The sequence below is a fragment of the Parasteatoda tepidariorum genome, chromosome 6, assembly GCF_043381705.1.
Source record: "Parasteatoda tepidariorum isolate YZ-2023 chromosome 6, CAS_Ptep_4.0, whole genome shotgun sequence".
NCBI lineage: Eukaryota > Metazoa > Arthropoda > Arachnida > Araneae > Theridiidae > Parasteatoda > Parasteatoda tepidariorum.
In genome coordinates this window covers 82,569,561-82,588,320 of record NC_092209.1, presented here as the reverse complement: position 1 = coordinate 82,588,320, position 18,760 = coordinate 82,569,561, and the positions used below count along the sequence as shown (strand labels likewise).

General features: G+C 28.6%; 1 protein-coding gene across 2 annotated transcripts; it reads left to right on the top strand.

Moving 5' to 3' along the window:
* Positions 1-49: 49 nt before the first annotated feature.
* Positions 50-18,443, top strand: LOC107450015 (UDP-glucose 6-dehydrogenase sgl). 2 transcript variants are annotated; one of them, XM_016065720.3, is made up of 13 exons: positions 50-311; positions 2,192-2,354; positions 3,434-3,571; positions 4,711-4,875; positions 5,993-6,190; positions 7,377-7,524; positions 9,087-9,181; positions 11,751-11,881; positions 11,961-12,056; positions 12,318-12,358; positions 14,068-14,159; positions 15,033-15,210; positions 17,143-18,443. In XM_016065720.3, exons 2-12 carry the CDS (start codon positions 2,199-2,201, stop codon positions 15,201-15,203), a joined length of 1,431 nt encoding a protein of 476 aa, XP_015921206.1. In that variant the 5' UTR covers positions 50-311; positions 2,192-2,198; the 3' UTR covers positions 15,204-15,210; positions 17,143-18,443. The 2 variants fall into 2 exon arrangements, with proteins under 2 accessions (XP_015921206.1, XP_071038898.1); XM_071182797.1 differs by having other exon boundaries at positions 289-517.
* The last annotated feature ends 317 nt before the right edge of the window (positions 18,444-18,760 follow it).

The window sequence follows — 18,760 nt, the reverse complement described above, 5'->3', positions numbered from 1 at the left end:
TTTAATCCTTTAAACAAGCTTAAAGCTAAATAAAGATATTTAGAAATTTCACTATCAGAGATTTTCTCTGTTCCGGAAATTGACAGTTTTAAGCCGATGAGTTTTAAATTCTTGACGGACTTTTCTTTTTGTATTTAAGTTCCTATTTTGAAGAAAGTTCATAAAAATTAAATAAGAAAGTATTGGAACAAAGTACGCAATTAACTCAAGAGCTGTAATTAATTTTACTTCATTTAATATTCGCTACAGTTTAAATTTAAAACTCTCTGGTATTCGGTTATATTTCTCAACAAACCGGTTATAAAACCTAGGTGAATATGAACTCTTTGTTGATGTATACTCAGGATTTTTTTTTAGAATATTGTGTTTCTGTTCATCGGGGAGCAAGTGTTTTTACCAGTTTAAAATTTGTGTTTACTTTGTATAAACTTATGAATAAAAGTTATTTATAATGATGTCTTCAAAATGTATTAATTTGACATTCCTTGTTTTAGTGTCATTTCTTCATTAAAACCTGGTTATTGTTTCTTTTTGTACATCATTAATTAGAAATTTTATTTATTAGTATTGACTGATTTGTTCCTTTCGATTGGATTAAATAATTTTAAAAATAATTATTAATAAAGTTTTAATTTTTTATTAGTGTAACTTTCTTAATATTTATTTTTTGAGGGGAGATTACCGTATTGTGATCTGCGGCAGAATAGTCGCTAAGTATTGGCAACTTCTGCAATGCACACATCACAATAAAAAGGGATATTTTAGTATGAAGTTTGGTTATTGTTACTACAGTTTTACAGAATACGAAGCATGACAAAACTAGTATTTATCACTATAAGGTGTGATATTACTTGTCAAAACAAATAACTTTCATCTTGGAACAAAGGGTCTAAATGTAAAGTGCAAGTCACTAATTTTATTAAATCTACTTAGATATTCCCTTTCTCAACTGATGGCTAGGCTTGTCTCTTGGTCTATCATGTCTTACCTAGATATTTTTCTCTGGGATACCTGAAAAATGTCATTTATGATCTATATCCTCATCAGAATATTGTTACCCAATTAAGCTTCTCAGATCTAGACCTTAATGAAATACCAGGAATCTTCCAATCCATATGTGATTTATTTCGTCTGTATGAAGTCAATGTTGCAAAATGGTGGCTGCACATTTGGTCGGCTTTGTTGTAAAGTTTTCAATGACGAAGAATCTGTGTCTTTTATTATTCATTTTTATGTTACTCTATATTTTTCCCTGTGGCAGAATTGCGACAATATTGTCGCAAAACATTACAGATTTTTTTCAGAAAGATTTTTCATTTGGAAAGGGGAAAATTTTGATTTTTCTTTCTGCATGATTTCTTGAAAAAAAATTTTTTTTTTCAAAGTTGTCTTTCTTGCGCATCAGAGAGGAAGGAAATAATCATGATTTTTCTATTCTCATTTGAGATTTAAAATTTAAAAGAATCTGTAATGACTGGCTTCAGCTAGAATTTCAAAATAATAATCTAAAATAAAAAATTCAGAAATCGCAAACGTTAAAAACATAGTTCACTCTAGAAATAATGTTCTTTTTTCATTTTCTTCCTTTAAAGAACTCCATATTTTTCACACACTTATTTGAGAATATCTTTTTTAAAGAGTCCCATTTGTTTGATAAGTGATCTTTATTTTGACAGTAACGATTTTTCTTTTAGGTACTACGAATTTTAATTTTCTGTCGTTTTATTATTTTTTTTAACGAATTTTAATTTGCCTAATGATTTATAAAATTCAAAAAAGGAAATAATTCAAGCATTTAGCCTACAAAATGTGAGAAAATCGCATAATTAAAAAAATATTACATTTACAATTAAAAAATTTTATTATATACTTTCTTCTGTAAACAGGTTTCTTTTACTTTAAATTGGTAATTGTTATAATTAAAAATATCTTAAAGCAAAATATATTAGTGCTAGGGAAGTTTGTCGCAGAAATTCTGCCACAGATATATTTTTTAGGCATGCGGCCCTTTGCTTTTTGACCTAACAGTCTGTGATAAAAGTTGTTTGAGTAAATTCTATCAACTTTTACAGTTGTGACTGTCAGTTTCGCTGTACTCTGTTTATTAAATAGTTAACTTAACAAATATATAATTTATTGGTTATTATTGATGTTTTTTCTTCTCTAAAAATGACATTTTATCTTTATAAAGCTGAAAAATGGTGAACCAAATTTGCTGCATAGGAGCTGGATACGTTGGTGGTCCAACTTGTAGTGTTATAGCTAATGAATGTCCTGATATAAAAGTGGTTGTGACTGATAAAAATGATGCTAGAATACGAGCTTGGAACTCTGAGGAATTGCCTGTTTATGAGGTTTGTGGATTTCTAAAAATCTTTTTTTTTAAAAAAAATAGGGTGCTACAGCTAGGGATGAAATTAAGAAAATTTTTCACTGATCCACATGATCAGTAACTTATATCTAGATATTTTCACTCCCGTTTGCATGCAGGGATTAAATTTTTTAAAATAAGGGTTTACATCTTACGACCCGGATGCTCTCCAAATATGGCCCACAACAACACCTGAATGCCAAAAAAAAGAAGAAAAAACATAGTTTATTTGGGAAAAATGTATCAACTAAACGGAAATTTTGAATTGTGCATTAAAGAGGATGCCATACCATGGGGGAAACCTTTCATTGCAAATTCTTTTTTGCCTCCATAACTAATTTAAAACTTAAAGTATACAAAAAGTGAGTTTAAACAAACCTAGAGTAAGCTGTGAAGTTTCAAATGATAGAAACAAATTTTTGAGATATCAAAATCAAAATAAATTATGAGGGGATAACTTAGGATTATGCAATGAAAAAGTTTTCTTCCAATAATTTGTTTGCATTTTTACAATTTGAATTTTTTTTTTTCAGCAGCAGAAACTTATTGATTTACTTTAGGTTTGCCTGAACTCTTTTTTTTTTTTTAATTGGAGGTGAAAGAGAATTAGCAACAAAAAGTTTGTACCGTGGTATGGCTTCTTCTTTAAGTTTTTGATGAGCACATTCAAAATTAATGATTTTTTACCACTTTTCGGGGGGTAATCGCTACGAACTTCCTAAATTTTAAAGATCCCAATGTTATTAAAATGACATGATTACGATACTTGAATTTAGAATTTTAGTAATCACTTTTGAAATTCTTTATTAGTGTTCATAAACTAATAAAGAATAGTTATCATTAATCTTAAGTGACTTTTCAATTGTGTTTTCATTGGTTATTGTCAGATTTCCCTTCTTTTTTTTTTAAATCAAAATGTTTTTAATACACTATTTTAATAACTCACAAGTTTCGAATTGTGAATTCTCATTGTCATTTTACTTCAATAATAAGTATAATGAATAAGTTTTTTTTTAAAGGAAAATCATTTTTATATTCATTTGATTTTTTGTTCTTTTACAGCCTGGCTTGTTTGAAATTGTTAAGAAGTGTAGAGGTCAAAACTTATTTTTCACCACTGATGTTGATTCTGCTATAAGAGAGTCAGATTTAATTTTTATATCTGTAAATACACCAACTAAAACATTTGGCTTTGGAAAGGTTAGTTATTTTTTTTTTTCTTTAGTTGATTTCTTTTTGTAACTTTTTCTTTCTTTAAATAAATATTATAATAATAGGTAGGTAGGTATTTCATTTACATCCCACAAGAACTGCACAGTGGGCTGTTAGGGACACATTCTGGGAAACATCCATGCGGATGATCCGAAGGCATGCCATCACAATTTTGATCCTCTGCAGTGTGGATGACTCCCCCGCTTTAGTAACTCGACAACCTCTACCTGTAGTATATAATAGTAATATTTGTTTTATGTTTTTAAATGAAATATTAAACCATTAATTGTTGTCACTAAATATTAAACCATTTTAATCAATAGTAATGACATAGAGTTTTTGTTTTAATTGAATTTTTATAAAAATAGTATTTTATTGTAATTTATCAAATTATGTGAAAGAAATTAATTTTGTATTTAATATCACATCTAAGTTACTACATCTAAGATTTTACGGAAAAGTATTAAGATGTTAATCAATTGAGTTTCACAATTAATTTTTTCAAAATGCATTTCCAGTTATGATTTAATTTTTGATGCAATGTTGACTGTGTCTCAATTTTTTAAAAATGTTTGGAAGTCAAATTTCAAAAAATCAGAAATTGAAAGTCAGAAAATAAATGCTTTGGAACAGAACATGTTAATTTTAATTGATTTAAACAAGAAAGAAAAAAAAATTAATTTACATTAAATGTTCTTTTTTTTTTTGAAGAAATTGTAAAACATTTAAAAACTAATTTTGTTAAAGGTTGTTGCATTTTTATAAAAAATTTTATTGGTGTTTAAAGTTATTATTTTTATAATAGGTTTATTGCTGTGTTTCAATTAATTAGTTTCAATCAGCAAAATTACTTTTGCACCTAATGTAATTACAAATTCATAGTGTGCAATTAATTGTAGCTCTGTATTTTTTATAATTTATTTTTTTTAATGTTTCAATTATGTTCAATGTTTATTAAACTTACTTATACATAAACTTAATTTCTACTAGTTTTTTATTTTTAAGAATTTAAATTGAAAAAAATCTAACTAATAGAATTTATTTATTCTTTTACAAAAAATCACAAAATACTGCTTTTGAATACCAATTATATTTAGTTGAATATGTTTTGTTAAATGAATTATTAGGGCAGAGCAGCTGATTTGAGGTACATTGAAGCTGCAGCTCGGAGAATAGCAGAAATTTCTAAAAGTTCTAAAATTGTTGTGGAGAAGAGTACTGTTCCTGTCCGTGCTGCAGAAAGTATCAATAGTATTTTGAGGGCAAATAGGAAACCTGGTGTTGCATTTCAAGTACGTTCTTATTATTTGCCTCTTCAACTATTTATACACATTTATTATTGTAGCTCGAGATTTCCAAAATATTTTAAAATCCTAAGAGAAAATTGAGTCAAAAAAATGTTTAAAAATTTTTTTAGAACAGCTTTGTTTCCACTTTCCCGTGTATTTTTTAGCAATTTCTTTTTCTTTACTTCTTTTTTTTTTGCACCACTTTTGTCATATGCCAAAAAACAAATATTGCAACCATATTAAATTCTAACTAACTGAAAGTACTTTTGTTACCATTATCGTATTTTTTTACTATTGCTAAAACTTCTAACCTCTTCTATTTTTTTACATTTCATAAATAAAAAACCTATATCAAATGTTTTCTTCCTTGATAATGATTTTGTTACTTCCTTTGTTTCAAGGTGTATTGGGACTCATTGAATTTTTTAAAAATTGTACTCCAAGTATTGTAAATTTTTGAACAATAATTTGTATGAACTTTTCAGTTATTGCAATAATACGTTGGGATTTAAGAAGATTGTGAGATTGTCTCAGTAAATTCTGCTTTTATTATTCTTATTCACGATTGCAACGCTCGAATACGCCATCTGGAGAGAAGACCAGTACCGTGTTTTCACCTTCACCCCTTCCCTCTTTTCTTTTCAGATGTATAGGAACGTAATAGGATATTTTCCCCTTTTTTTAATATTTTTCATATTTAAGTGTCAAAAATATTTTTTTAAACTTCCACGACCCTTTCTTTTAGATTTATGTTCAATGTAGTTTCTTAACTTAAAAGTTTTTAAACTACTTGAAAATCGAGACAAAAACTAACGTACTTCCCTCTCCTATGACTCTCCACACCCTAATAGTGAAAGCATGTGAAGTGTTGCCAAAGTTAGAGAGTTCTGCCCTACGCCACCCGTAGTCAGCCCATTTGGATTGCCAATTGAAAGTTACTGTAAAATGATACTAGTAGCTGGCATCTTTTGAAGTTGGCTGGAACAGCCTGGCCGTTAGGGCGCACTGGGAAACAAGAACAATTGCACCCCTCTGCTTTAACAGGCATACAAAAGCAAGCAAGCATCTTTTGAAGTTGTTATTCATAATCATATTTAATGGTTCTTTTTTTTTTTTTAAGGTACTCTCAAATCCAGAGTTCTTAGCTGAGGGTTCAGCTATTCACGATTTAATGTATCCTGATCGTATTTTGATTGGAGGAGATCAAACAAAAGAAGGATTGGAAGCTATTCAAAAGTTATGTTCCATCTATGAAAGATGGATACCTAAACAAAATATCTTAACTATGAATACATGGTCTTCTGAGCTCACTAAACTTGTAAGTTAGTATTCATCTTTATTTTTTCTATATTCCATAGAATAACACGGTGCATAGCATTTTAAAAAGTGCTTAAAGATTTTCGTTATTTTGAAGCCCTTAAAGGTGCTTTTTTCATTGGGTGTTTTTAAAAAGTGCTTAATTTTCCCTTTTAAAAAATGAGTTTTTTTCGTTATCATGTCGATTTTTGCCACGTATTATGCAAAAACGTGCTTTTCATATTGTTCTATTCAACGTTTACACAATTAATTTCGGCTTACCGTCCGTCCATGGCATATGAAAGTGCCAATCCTTTTATACTTGCGAGTCCATATGTGCGTCTACTGAGCTGGGTTCGGTGAGATTATTGCCTTCTCATGTGCAACTCTGCTGCATTTTGCTAGATATTCTCAATTTCAGACTTCGTTTTCCATCCTCTGATATTGAACCAAAAAATCTCTGGTTCATTTTATAACGGCTAATATAATCAGGAAAAGAGTTATTTATCAGAAACTAGTTATTTTCTCATGATCATCTAAAGTCTTTGAAAATTATTTTGCATTTTGTTAATGTATATAGTGCTTAAAAAGTATTTATTTTTTGTTGAAAGATTTGGCTATGCACCCTGAAAGGGTATCCAACAAGCATAAAAAATTATTTTGTTATTATTATTATTTTGTATTAGTGCTTAAAAATATTTTTTGGGTGCTTAAAAAGTACTTAAAAGGTGCTTATTTTTTATTGAAAGATTTGGCTATGCACAAAAAATGAAAAAATGATTTGGCTATGAAAAAAAAAATTTTTTTCAAAAATAATAATCTAACTCATTTAAATTTAAGCTTGATCTTTTTTTTTTGAAAAGCTCATTACAGCTATTATTGCATCTCCTCTCACCGTTTTGTACTTTGCAACATAAAATATTTTTTGATAGGTGTAATAAATGCTGTGAAATATACAATTTTCGTTGCTACTTTAAAGAAAAATGATGTGTGAACTTTGAATTTTTTTTATAAAAATATAAAACTCCCTTTAATTAGAATAATAGCTTCACCTTTTCCTGAAAAACACGTTACAACTATTATTGTAACTAGTTTATTTTGCACTTCAAAATATTTTTTGATAAGTGTAACTGAAAATTTAGATTCTAAATGCGAAATTCTCCATTTTGTTGAATAATTGGCTTCATTTTCTATATGTTTTATTTCAGGCTGCTAATGCTTTTCTGGCACAGCGCATATCAGCTATTAATTCGATTTCTGCCATTTGTGAAGCTACGGGTGCTGATGTGAGTGAAGTGGCGCATGGCATAGGAACTGACAGTCGTATTGGGTCCAAATTCCTAACTGCAAGTGTTGGTGAGTGCAGTGTTTGCATTTCTTTTAAAAAAGGGGCAGGGGTATATTTTTGAAAAAAGGCACTTTTTGTCAAATGAAATAAAACACTTCCCCTGTATTATTTGTCATAACCATTCAAATAATACAGGGGAAGTGTTTTATNCAAATATATATATATATATATATATTAGAGTTAAACAAGTACATGGTTTAAAATATTTTATTTGAACTTGAAAGGAAGTTTTATTTATCTATTTTAAAAGAAAGATGTTTTGATTTTTTATAATAAATTTTTATTTTTGATAGAATAATTAATAACACTGTGTTAAAGACATCACTTAACTTGTTTTGATTTCAAATCAAAATCATAAAGTTGACATCATTTAAGACAAAACTCCACATAAGTTTTACAAGTGCATAGTTTAGATTATTTTATTTGAACTTGTAATATAGAAGAAAAATTTAATTTATACAAAATTGTCTTCAAATTTTTTTAAAAAAAAATTTAAAAAAATTTTTTTTTAAAGATTTTTTTTTTTGATACTCTTTCAGTTAACTTCTAGTAACAAATTTTTAATATAACAATTTAATAACAATTAACCATGGTTTTTTTCTTGCATCTTTTTTTAAAAAAATTTCCGCTAACTACTTAATGGTTTGATTAAGGCATATTAACACGTCGACTGCTACGTCAGTTATCAATAACTGATACGGTTCTTTCCGTTCAGGCCATATTAGTCACCGGTGACTGACAGCTTAAAATATGATGAAAACTAAAAATTTACTTAGTTTTTACTTATTACAAATCAAATTTTTATTGTAATTATTTTAATTGTTAACAGTGTGCTTAGCATTGCTATACCACAATACTAGCGCTTCCAAGCAGCATGCCTGGCCTGACAGGAATTTGCTTAAAAATCGGTGACGCACAAGTAAGTGAATAAGATGACCAATATTGAAACTGAATATTTTCAGCACTGCAGAATAAGCTGTGGAATCTAGAATAAACAAAGAGATGTGAAAGCACCTTTTCTAGGAATTAGTGGGGTGACGCACAAGTAAGTGAATAAGATGACCAATATTGAAACTGAATATTTTCAGCACTGCAGAATAAGTTGTGGAATCTAGAAAGAGATGTGAAACAAAGAGATGTGAAAGCACCTTTTCTAGGAATTAGTGGGGTGAATACAATATTAACATTGAGACATTTTAGAGGAGGGAAAACCTGTCCAGGAAAGAAGATTACAGGTGTTTTTATAGAAAAGAGAAAAAGATTTAAGAGCTTAAAGTTGATTTTTTAGGAAAAAAAGGTTTATGTGCAATATGAAAGAAATGGCGCAATGGCACCAACTATAAAAAGGGCAGAGCACAGGGCCCTTCGAAAAACGCAAAACTTGATCACTGAATGTGTGTGTTTCATTCTCTTATTTCCACTGTTTTCTTTATATGAGTATGGTTCCCAGTCCTTAACAAAGCTTTATTAAGCAGACTTCTTTTTGTTTCAGCTGCTTAAAAAAATCATGATCAGTCAATAAAACTAATATGTTTGTTGTATAATAATGCTTTGCAAATTTGTTTGATAGGTTTTGGTGGTAGTTGTTTTCAAAAAGATGTTTTGAACATAGTGTATTTATCTGAATGTTTGAATTTACCTGCTGTTGCAGCTTTTTGGTACCAGGTAAATTATTTTTTTTATCACTTTTCACTCAATGTTCTTCAATTACATAATAATCATTTCTTGTGAATAGTTTTTGTAAAAACATGACAGCTGATCAAAGATTTAAGGTTTTTTAGTTTATGGTTTTCCTTTCTCTTGACTGTTATATCAACAGGGCTATTCCAACACTGAATATAATCAATGATTCTCTTTGTGGAGTATCAATAGCTAAAATTTTTGAAAAGTAATGCTTTTTCTTTGTGCAGTTTTCTTTTTAAACAATTAGAATTAAAAAAAATACAGCATTCATCTTTCCCCTTTAATTGATACTATTTTTTAAATCCTTCTTAAAAATGAAGCAATAAATGCAGAATCTTATATATAATAACAACAATATGATATATTTGTTTCCATTTATTATAGAGAATAGAATCAAATTTTTTAATATGATTTTACGGTATAGAAATTGCAACTCCTTCATTACTTTTCAATGCACCCAATTCCATCTCAAATCTATGTAGTGTTTCAATAATTTTTTTGGTGATTAACGCAATTGATTTTCTATGAGTAGAAATTGCAACTCCCGCATTACTTTTTAATGCACACAATTCCATCTCGGATCTATGTAGTGTTTCAATAATTTTTTTGGTGATTGTTGCAATTGATTTTTAGCTTTTAAAACTACTATATTATTGCAACAAGCACATTTAAATAATAAACATTTCTTGACGAGCTCGATTTGTGAATATACCATCATAAATCCATGTGTTGTTTTATTGGCAGTTGTTCATAGGCATTTCCCAAGATGTTTTAAAACGTTTTTGTGATGTCACAATAGGCATTACATATTTCCTAGCTTTTAAAATTTCTTAAAATTATTTTTTTGATCATTCTTAACTGAATTTTAATTAAATTAAACCAATTATTTAATTTTTATTACAATTTATAAAAAATGAATATAAAATTTCTTATTCTTTTCTTAACGATTAATGTGACTTCTAACTTTTTATTTCAATATTATTGTAAAACTAATTAATTCACTGTTGCAACTAAATCGAGAACAAAAATCTATTTATAACTCTTTATTCTTTATTTCTTACCACGAAAATGTTTTAGTTACATGGTTATACTAATTCTCACAATCTTTTTGGTGATTCGCTTTTGCTAAATTATTTCCATATTCCAATTTATAATTACTAAATAAATTTCTCTTACACGATTTTATTCATTTTTCTGAGATAAATATACCTTATCGATATCCAAATTTTATAACCGTCGTTTAACAGGCGACCCAACTTTTTGGTGTTTACTACTACTAATATTCAACTCCGTAGCCTTGTAATTTTGAACCCAATCCAGAAGACAAGGGAACTCCTGGATCAAATATTGGGAGAAATTTTGCCTTCCTTGAGGACTTTTTGATGGAACTAATCCGCATTCGCTTCATATGAAGAGGAAGACCACGAGAACCTAGCCTGACGGCAAAGGGATTCTAACCAATGATCAGTTTACCACTGAGAATATTTCACATTAGCACTGTGGTCATTGTGAGCTGGATGCGGAATTCGTATCGCCCAGCCATCGCTGGATTCGAATCCGGTTCACCTGATTGGAAGGTGAACGCTCTATCTCCTGAACCATCGCGGCTCCGATATCCAAATTCAAGTGTATCTCAAATATCCAAATGTATGCTTAATACTTCAATGATGCTACTAATAATTGAACTGATGATCACCGCCTTCATAGTCTTTATTTTGAATACATAATTATTTGTGAATTTTATATCACATTGCAGAATTGTGCATTGAAATAAAGGCAGAATGATTTGTACTAACATTTATTTAACTTTTAACTTAAACTGAAAAAATGGTATTGGAGGTGTAATTCCATTGACAAACTCCAAACTAACTTCATAAGCGCAACTCTCCACACACACTTCCAAATGTTGTAGCTTCAAATTTTCAAAAATATAGATTCGTTGGTACTAAACTTTTCTTGTCCATATTTAAAATCGTGTTTTTCCTATTTTTATTAAAATAGCAATTTGAGCTTCCAGTATAGGTTTCTTAAATTAACATTCATAAAAAGCTATATTCTAATCATGTGCATTGAAATAAAGAAAGAACAATTTGTACTACATTTATTTAACTTTTAATTGAAACTAAAATCTTTATTATAAGTTCTAACATATTTTCAACTTGTGAATTACACAACACATTTTAGAGGTAGGTTTATAGGAAGTTTTTGAGTCATTATTAATATTAACAGTTTTATTAATCAATTAAACTATCCAATTTTTGAAAAAAAGGCCACTGTTAAAGAAAACAATCAAGCCATGATAAGAGAAGTCCACTCACCATACTCAAAAAATGAGAAAAAATTCCTTGTTAGTTTACTACTTCTTAGTTTAATTTTAACTACTAGTTAGTTTAATTTTAGATTATCTGGTCTTGTGTCGAAAAATACAGATCTTACAAAAATGCTAATAAATGTTGACTTCGATCCCTTTCTAAGTAATGAGAACTCTGTTACCATTAGTCTTTGTAATAGAATTTTTAATCATTTCTCATTATCCTACTTTATGTTTCAGGTTATTGAGATGAACAATTTCCAGCGCACCCGATTTGCTCGCCGAATCACAGAAAACATGTTTAACACTGTTACTGGTAAAAACATTGCCATTTTTGGATTTTCCTTTAAGAAAAATACTGGTGATACCAGGTTAGCATTTTATGTTCTTTTTTTTTTTGTTGTTGAACGAGAATGTGATTTGATATTTCTAACTAATTATGAATCTTAGAGAATCTCCTGCCATTTATGTCTGCAAGCATCTCTTAGAAGAAGGGGCTTATCTTCACATCTATGATCCAAAAGTCCAAAAACAACAAATACTACTGTAAGTACCTTATGCATTTAATAAAACATATTTACTTTTAGGTATTTCTGCATTTAATAAAACATATTTACATTCATTCAGTTACAATTTTAAAGCTGTCTCCCATGTTTTAAAATTGACCAAACATTAATTAATTTGAATTTCTCTGTTCAGCCAAAGGATAGTGGTTTAAAAGTGTCTTTCATTCTTGTCAGTACATTCCTATCAGCCAAAAGATCCACTGATGTGGTTCCTTTTAATAAAGTTCCTTTTTTTTTACAGAGATCTTTCAAATAATGATGGAATTGAAGATTGTTACAAAGGTAATTCAACTTTTTTTTACAAACTTACTTACTTAGTATAATTCAGTAGTGTTTCAGGTTCATTGAACTCCCATTTATATGACTCTCAAGAATTCCATTTTTAAGTGTTTTCTGGAATTGTCAGGACATTTTATTTTAACTCTTAAAAAACAGGGAATAGTCAGGAAAAGTTAAAATTTTTTATTAAAAAAAAAATTCCTATATTAATTATTCCTGGAAAATAACCAGTCTTAGAATTGTCAGTAGCAGTAATCACTTATTGAGATTCAAGTTTAATTATTCTGACATCTCTTACAATTATTTTATAAATTTCCACTTTTTAGAGAAACTTTTCATACTTTTATTCTCATCCATTGTATGTTTTTGCTCATAAAATCTAATATTGGAAAATTCCAAAATTTTGATGAAAAATTGTATGCTATCGATAAAATATGGTATGGATTTCCATGGAAATTTACCTGATATGCCTGGATAAGTTAGGGAATTTTTTTCTTCCTGAAATTGAGAGGAAACCCTGTTTTTGCTTTTTTATTTGTTAGTCAGAAAAATATTTTGCTACTCCTCAACTTTATGAAATTAAACTGCATTAATTTATTATTATTGATTAAATCTGGTAAAATTACTGTAGTAAAAAAAAAACTTATACTGTGTTAGTATATTTCCAGTCAGTATTTTAGAATAAAAAAAGATGCACACTTCTTTATGTTTTACAGAGAGGTTAGGAGAAATAATTAAGTTTCTCTTGGAAATAAATTTTACCCTGTCTCCCATGTCAACCTATAAAAAATTAAATGAATACTTCTTACCTGTTTGTCACAAATTAATAAGAGAATGAATGGTATTTTCAATATAAATAAAAATACCATTCAATGAAATGAGCTCTTGACTTGCTCTACTTCCTGTTAGAAAGTATACAGCTGCTTACTACACCTTATTCTGCATGGTGATGTTTTCAAACAGATAATTTTGTTTTGAATAAAAGAATTAAGTTATATAATTTCTGAGCTCAAAGCTGCTGTGTTTCATAAGATATTAATGATATTAAGTAATTCTGTTGAGTTAGAAGTGAAAATTTGTTTTAGTTATTTAGAGATGTATTGTTAAAAAAGGTGACATGGTGGCTTGATTTAGACAGAACTTGCTTTTATGGCAGTTCTGATTTGGTCTCTTTTTACTTGTTTATTACTCTTTGTTCTTGGTGCGATCCATGCACCATCCTACGTTAGTGTTAGCATAATGTTCAAACAGTGAGATTAAGTTCATTTATAAATTATTATTTAGGTTTAAATTTTAAAGTTGGTATATTGTTAACAAAGTTAGAAGTGTTTTATAACATTTCTTTTTTCAAATAGCAATACTTACGCCTTGAAATGACAGATCTTCAAATGACGATTCTTCTTTGAAGCACAACTAATAAATCAGGTAACAATTACACGTATACAAGAAATACTACTCGAGAGAGTCTCAAAACACAGCAAAAACAGTTTTTTGGAAACAGAAACAAAAGAGTTATTAGAAAGAAGTGGTATTCATATAATTCTCTAAATGTGATGTAGGAGTAGTGAAATCTGAAACCAGGACAATGATCTAGTACAAATTTGTTAGTTAGGAATTATGTCATTAAAAAAAAACTATTTTGAATTTCAGAATAATATTTTACTTATTTAAATTTATTATTCTTGAAAATGTGTTTTATGTATTTGTTTCAGTGGAAGATCAAGTGACGACGTTTACTGATCCATATGTTGCTGCAAAAAACACCCATGCTATCGTTATTTGTACTGAATGGGATGAATTTCTTGTAAGTTTTTGCCGGAATTTAAAAATATATTATAGGCCAGCTGCTTCTGCACTAATAATAATCGCACTTTTAAAATTGTTATAAAGACATTTGCATTTTAAAAAAAAATAATAAACTTTGAATATTAATGAGGCTGTGTATTAATAGTGTTTAGAAAAATTATCTTCCAATTCCCTTCGTTTTAGACTTAATCTGAATCTATCAAAGACTTTTGTTTTAATTATGATTTGGTTACATATAAATTTATCATATCAACAAAAAAAATTTGAGAAACTTTCCGTTAAATTGAAATTGTAACTAAACTATGGAGGCGAATTTTTTTAGTATGTGTGTTATTTTATTTACAATTGAGCTTTTTTTAAAAAAAGGTATTATTAATAATTATTAATCTTAATTTCAGCTATATTGTTTAGAATTTCAGTTGCATTCAACATCTATACATATTACCCATTGCATTATTGAAATTTAAAACCAGAAAAAAAAAGTGTTTGTGTTAAATATAAAAAATTAAATTATCAGTGTTAAGTCAAAATTTATAGTGAGGCTTTGCGAAGAACTCCTCCAGACTATAAGTTTGGGGCTGTCTGCTGCTATAATAACAAGAGAGAGCACATTTCTAATGGGGAAAGCAATGGAAAAATGAAAGTGTCGATTGGTTTACTCTCACTGATCTATGCCAAGATTAAAATAGAACTATTCACCACACTCCTCTATTTGAATTTAATTGTCCTCGTAACCATAGTTACCTACACCACACGAGACTGATGTCTGGAGTAGTTCTTCTGAAAGCCGCGCTATACTTATATCTCCCCATAGAATAAATTTTTTATTTAAAAGATTTATTTGATACATTTAATGTATTATTTATTTCAGAATTTAGACTATAAACAAATCTATGACAACATGTATAAACCAGCTTTTGTTTTTGATGGACGTAAAATGCTCCCCACTGAGACACTCCAGAAAATTGGTTTTCATGTTGAGACTATTGGAGTCAAAACAAATCGCCTTCAGAACAGAAGTGTTGCTGAATGCATCATTTAAGCTTTGGGTAAGATTCTTTATAACACAACTTAATTTTACTGTTTTATACATTTCACACTTTGTCACTTGAATTGTAGAGGAATTTGATTTTAGGGAGAATGAGGGATTTCTCAAGGATAGAGCTAATCAATATGCATCTACATACAGGGCTGTCTTAATAGCAAGCAGCCACCCCCACCCCACCATAGAAGTGTTTTAACCCACTATAACATGTTATACTTTTTAAAATCGAACTAATAAACTTCACATAGATAAAATGAAGCATTTTTAAGATTTGAAATAATTTTAACAATTTTAAACACATTTTTATTACCTTCAAAAACTCAACGCTCATAAAATAAAGTATTTTTAAACGTGTGGTCTTAATTTAAAATGGGAACTTGCAATTTAGAACCCCTATATGCATAGTTTTAACCAGTGGTCGTCAGGCTAACCGTGGGAGGTTTTTGTGGATTTCCTCTCCATGTAATGCAAATGCGGGTTAGTTCCATCAAAAGTCCTCCACAAAGGCAAATTTTTTCCAATACGTGATCCAAGAGTTCCCTTGTTTTCTGGATCGGATTCAAAATTACAAGGCTATAGTAGTTGTATAACATTAGTACTCGTAAACCCAAAATTGATTTGGCTATTCAATGGTTGTAAAATAAGATAAAATTAATGCATTTTACCAAAATTAGTTATGTAATGTTGATGTCAATAATAGTTAGTGGAATTTTTACCCCCTTTTCACCATTAGTACCATTTTCCCATTAATTTTCCTTTTTAGAGCAATGCTTTTTTATACCTCAACTAATAACTGTTACCAAAATTAATTATCATTAGCGTCAGTAGTAACATTGGCATTTTTTTGCTCTTCTCCTTAATGAAGTAGTACTATTTCTCCATTAATTTTGCTATTCAGTACAAAACTTTTTATTTTCATTACTGTTGATTTTGAAGTGTTTAGTTTTATAGTAACACGCTTCAATAAACTATAAACAAAACTAACACATGGTTTCAGATAACCTCGGAAATATTAATTTGGTGGCGTGGTTCTCCTATGCTACCACTATCATATTGATCATTTAGATAATCTGTCATAACGAATAAAAAATGAGTAAGTATTATAGACTGTGCAATAAAATTTGTTTTATTAGAGCTGTAAGTTAGCAAACATCACTGATGTTATCTTTGAAATAATTGACAAATCTAAATAGTCTATAGTTAAAACTATGGTTCTCACTTAACAAATAAGAAAATTCTCTTTTTTTTAAAATATCTCTGAATTTAAAATATAATTAAAAAATCCAAAATTGAACTTCGTAATTCGTTTACAATTTTACCACTTAGCTTCATGTTGGATGTGGTATGTTTAGTGCCCGCAATCGGGTATGCACACATGTACACACAAATTCTTTATTTTATTATATATGTAGTAAAAAAAAATTTGTGAAAGAAATATTTTTTCCAGTAGATACTCTAATTTTAAACTCCAAGAATTTTAGATTTAAACAGTTAATGCAGTTACTTTGTAAAAGTTAAAATAAAATAAAATAAAAAGTTTCTTTTCCCTTGTTTTGTTTCCTTTTTGCCATTTCAACTTTTTTTTAATCTTATAAATTTAATAATTGATAAACTAGTACAGTTTTCCCCCTTCTTGTTATTATTTTTTACAATTTTATAAAACTTTTGCTTTTATCACCAAAGAGCGGTATTTTTTTCACACAAAATCAAAATAATAAAAAGATTTTGATTACTTAATACATATGAGTTTTCTCTTATCTGTGATTTGTCTCTTTCTGTACATTCTGGATAATCAAGCTTTTATTGTAATTAAAAACTGTTTTTTTATTTAAATTGTTTTAGTTATTTTTACTCCTGTACTTGATTTTTAATATTTTATGTTTTTATCAAAGTAATCCAGTTTTTCCAGGAATTGTATTTCCTCTCTTTTTTCTAGGTATTCTTGATGCATCATGAAAGTGCCTTAGCCAAGTTATGTGTCTGTTATTTGTTACCAGTCTATTTATTTAAGGGGAACATTTGTTAAATGGCTTATTTTTGGAGCACATTTTTTTGACTAAATCCATTTTTTAAAAAGTATCCATTTTGAACTAAACTGTAGCGACTCTCCCAACTTGAACTCATGATCGTATAAACATATCATTTAGTTTGTTTTTTTTTGCTCATAATCTGTATTATATAATAAGGTTATTATTTATACTACATTGTAAATTTTACTAAAAATGCAGATATAAGGCTTTTTCTCAAATCTAGGATTGTCAGCTTTTTTTTTAAAATCATTAATAATCATTTTCCTCTTTTTATTTATTTTTCTCTTCTAATTTTTTTTTATATTTCTGAGAAGTTTGAAAAATAGCTGTACTGCTGAAAATTTTCTTACAATGGTGTACAGATATGTATGGGCAAATTCGCTGACTAGATATCCTTAAAATGAGGCGTGCAATCATTGGATTACCTTGTTTCCCCCCCCCCCCCAAAAAAAAAGACAAACGAGTAATTTCTAAAAATCTAAACCCATGTTTTAGTTGAGTATAAGTAAAAATTAATTCTCCAAAAAATCTGTGTAACACAATTTCATAAACCACCTTACTTACAAACATGGTGCATAGCGTTTTTTAAAAAGGCTTAAAGGTGCTTATTTCGATTTTTGTTTCTTAAAAGCCCTTGAAGGTGCTTTTTTCATTGGATGTTTTTAAAAAGTGCTTAATTTTCCATTTTCGAAAAGGAGAATTTTTTTCTTTACCATGTCTATTTTCGCCATGTATTATGCAAAAGCGTGCTTTTCACATTTTTCTATTCAATGTTTTCACCACATTCAACCAAAATCCATTTTGGCATACCATCGATCGGTAGCGTATGAAAATGATAATCGTTTTACATGTTTCATTAAATACTTGCTGGTCCGCATGTGAGTCTACTGAGCTGGGTTCGGTGAGATTCTTGCTCTCTCATGTGCAACTCTGCTGTATTTTGCAAGATATTCTCAATTTCAGGCTTCATTTTTCACCGTCTGATATCGAACCGGAAAATTCTCTTGATCATTTTATAATACTTAATAAAAACTAGTGTTCTTTTCCAGAAACTAGTTATTTTACCATGACCATGTCTTTGAAAGTTATTTTACATTTTGTTAATGTATATAGTGCTTAAAAATTATTTTTGAGTACTTAAAAAAAACTTAAAAGGTGCTTATTTTTTGTTGAAAGATTTGGCTACACACTCTGTAGAAAGCAAAAATTGACGAATTTGTTTGATTTTATTTCTAATGTTCCTGATAATTTTTTTTTTCTATAAATAAAAATTACTTAGTGCATATTGTATTTTAAAGTATTTTTACTGGAGAATTACTTTAAACCATTTATATTAATATATTTTCTACATATATTGCCATATTTTGTTGATAAATTTTATGATATTTAAAATGGTCTATGTAACACAAAATTTTGTATAATGTAAAGTCTTGTTTTTCAAGGTTTACGTCATGGAGATTTAATGTATATGTTAGAAATAAACTAATTTTCTTATTGTATTTCTTAAACTTAAGGAATATTTAA

Bases quoted from the DNA above. Each gene is read 5' to 3' on its own strand.
- LOC107450015 (XM_016065720.3), top strand. From the start codon at position 2,199: ATGGTGAACCAAATTTGCTGCATAGGAGCTGGATACGTTGGTGGTCCA. The intron at 7,525-9,086 runs GTGAGTGCAGTG...TTTGTTTGATAG, and splicing joins ATTCCTAACTGCAAGTGTTG to GTTTTGGTGGTAGTTGTTTT. The intron at 11,882-11,960 runs GTTAGCATTTTA...TATGAATCTTAG, and splicing joins AAAAATACTGGTGATACCAG to AGAATCTCCTGCCATTTATG.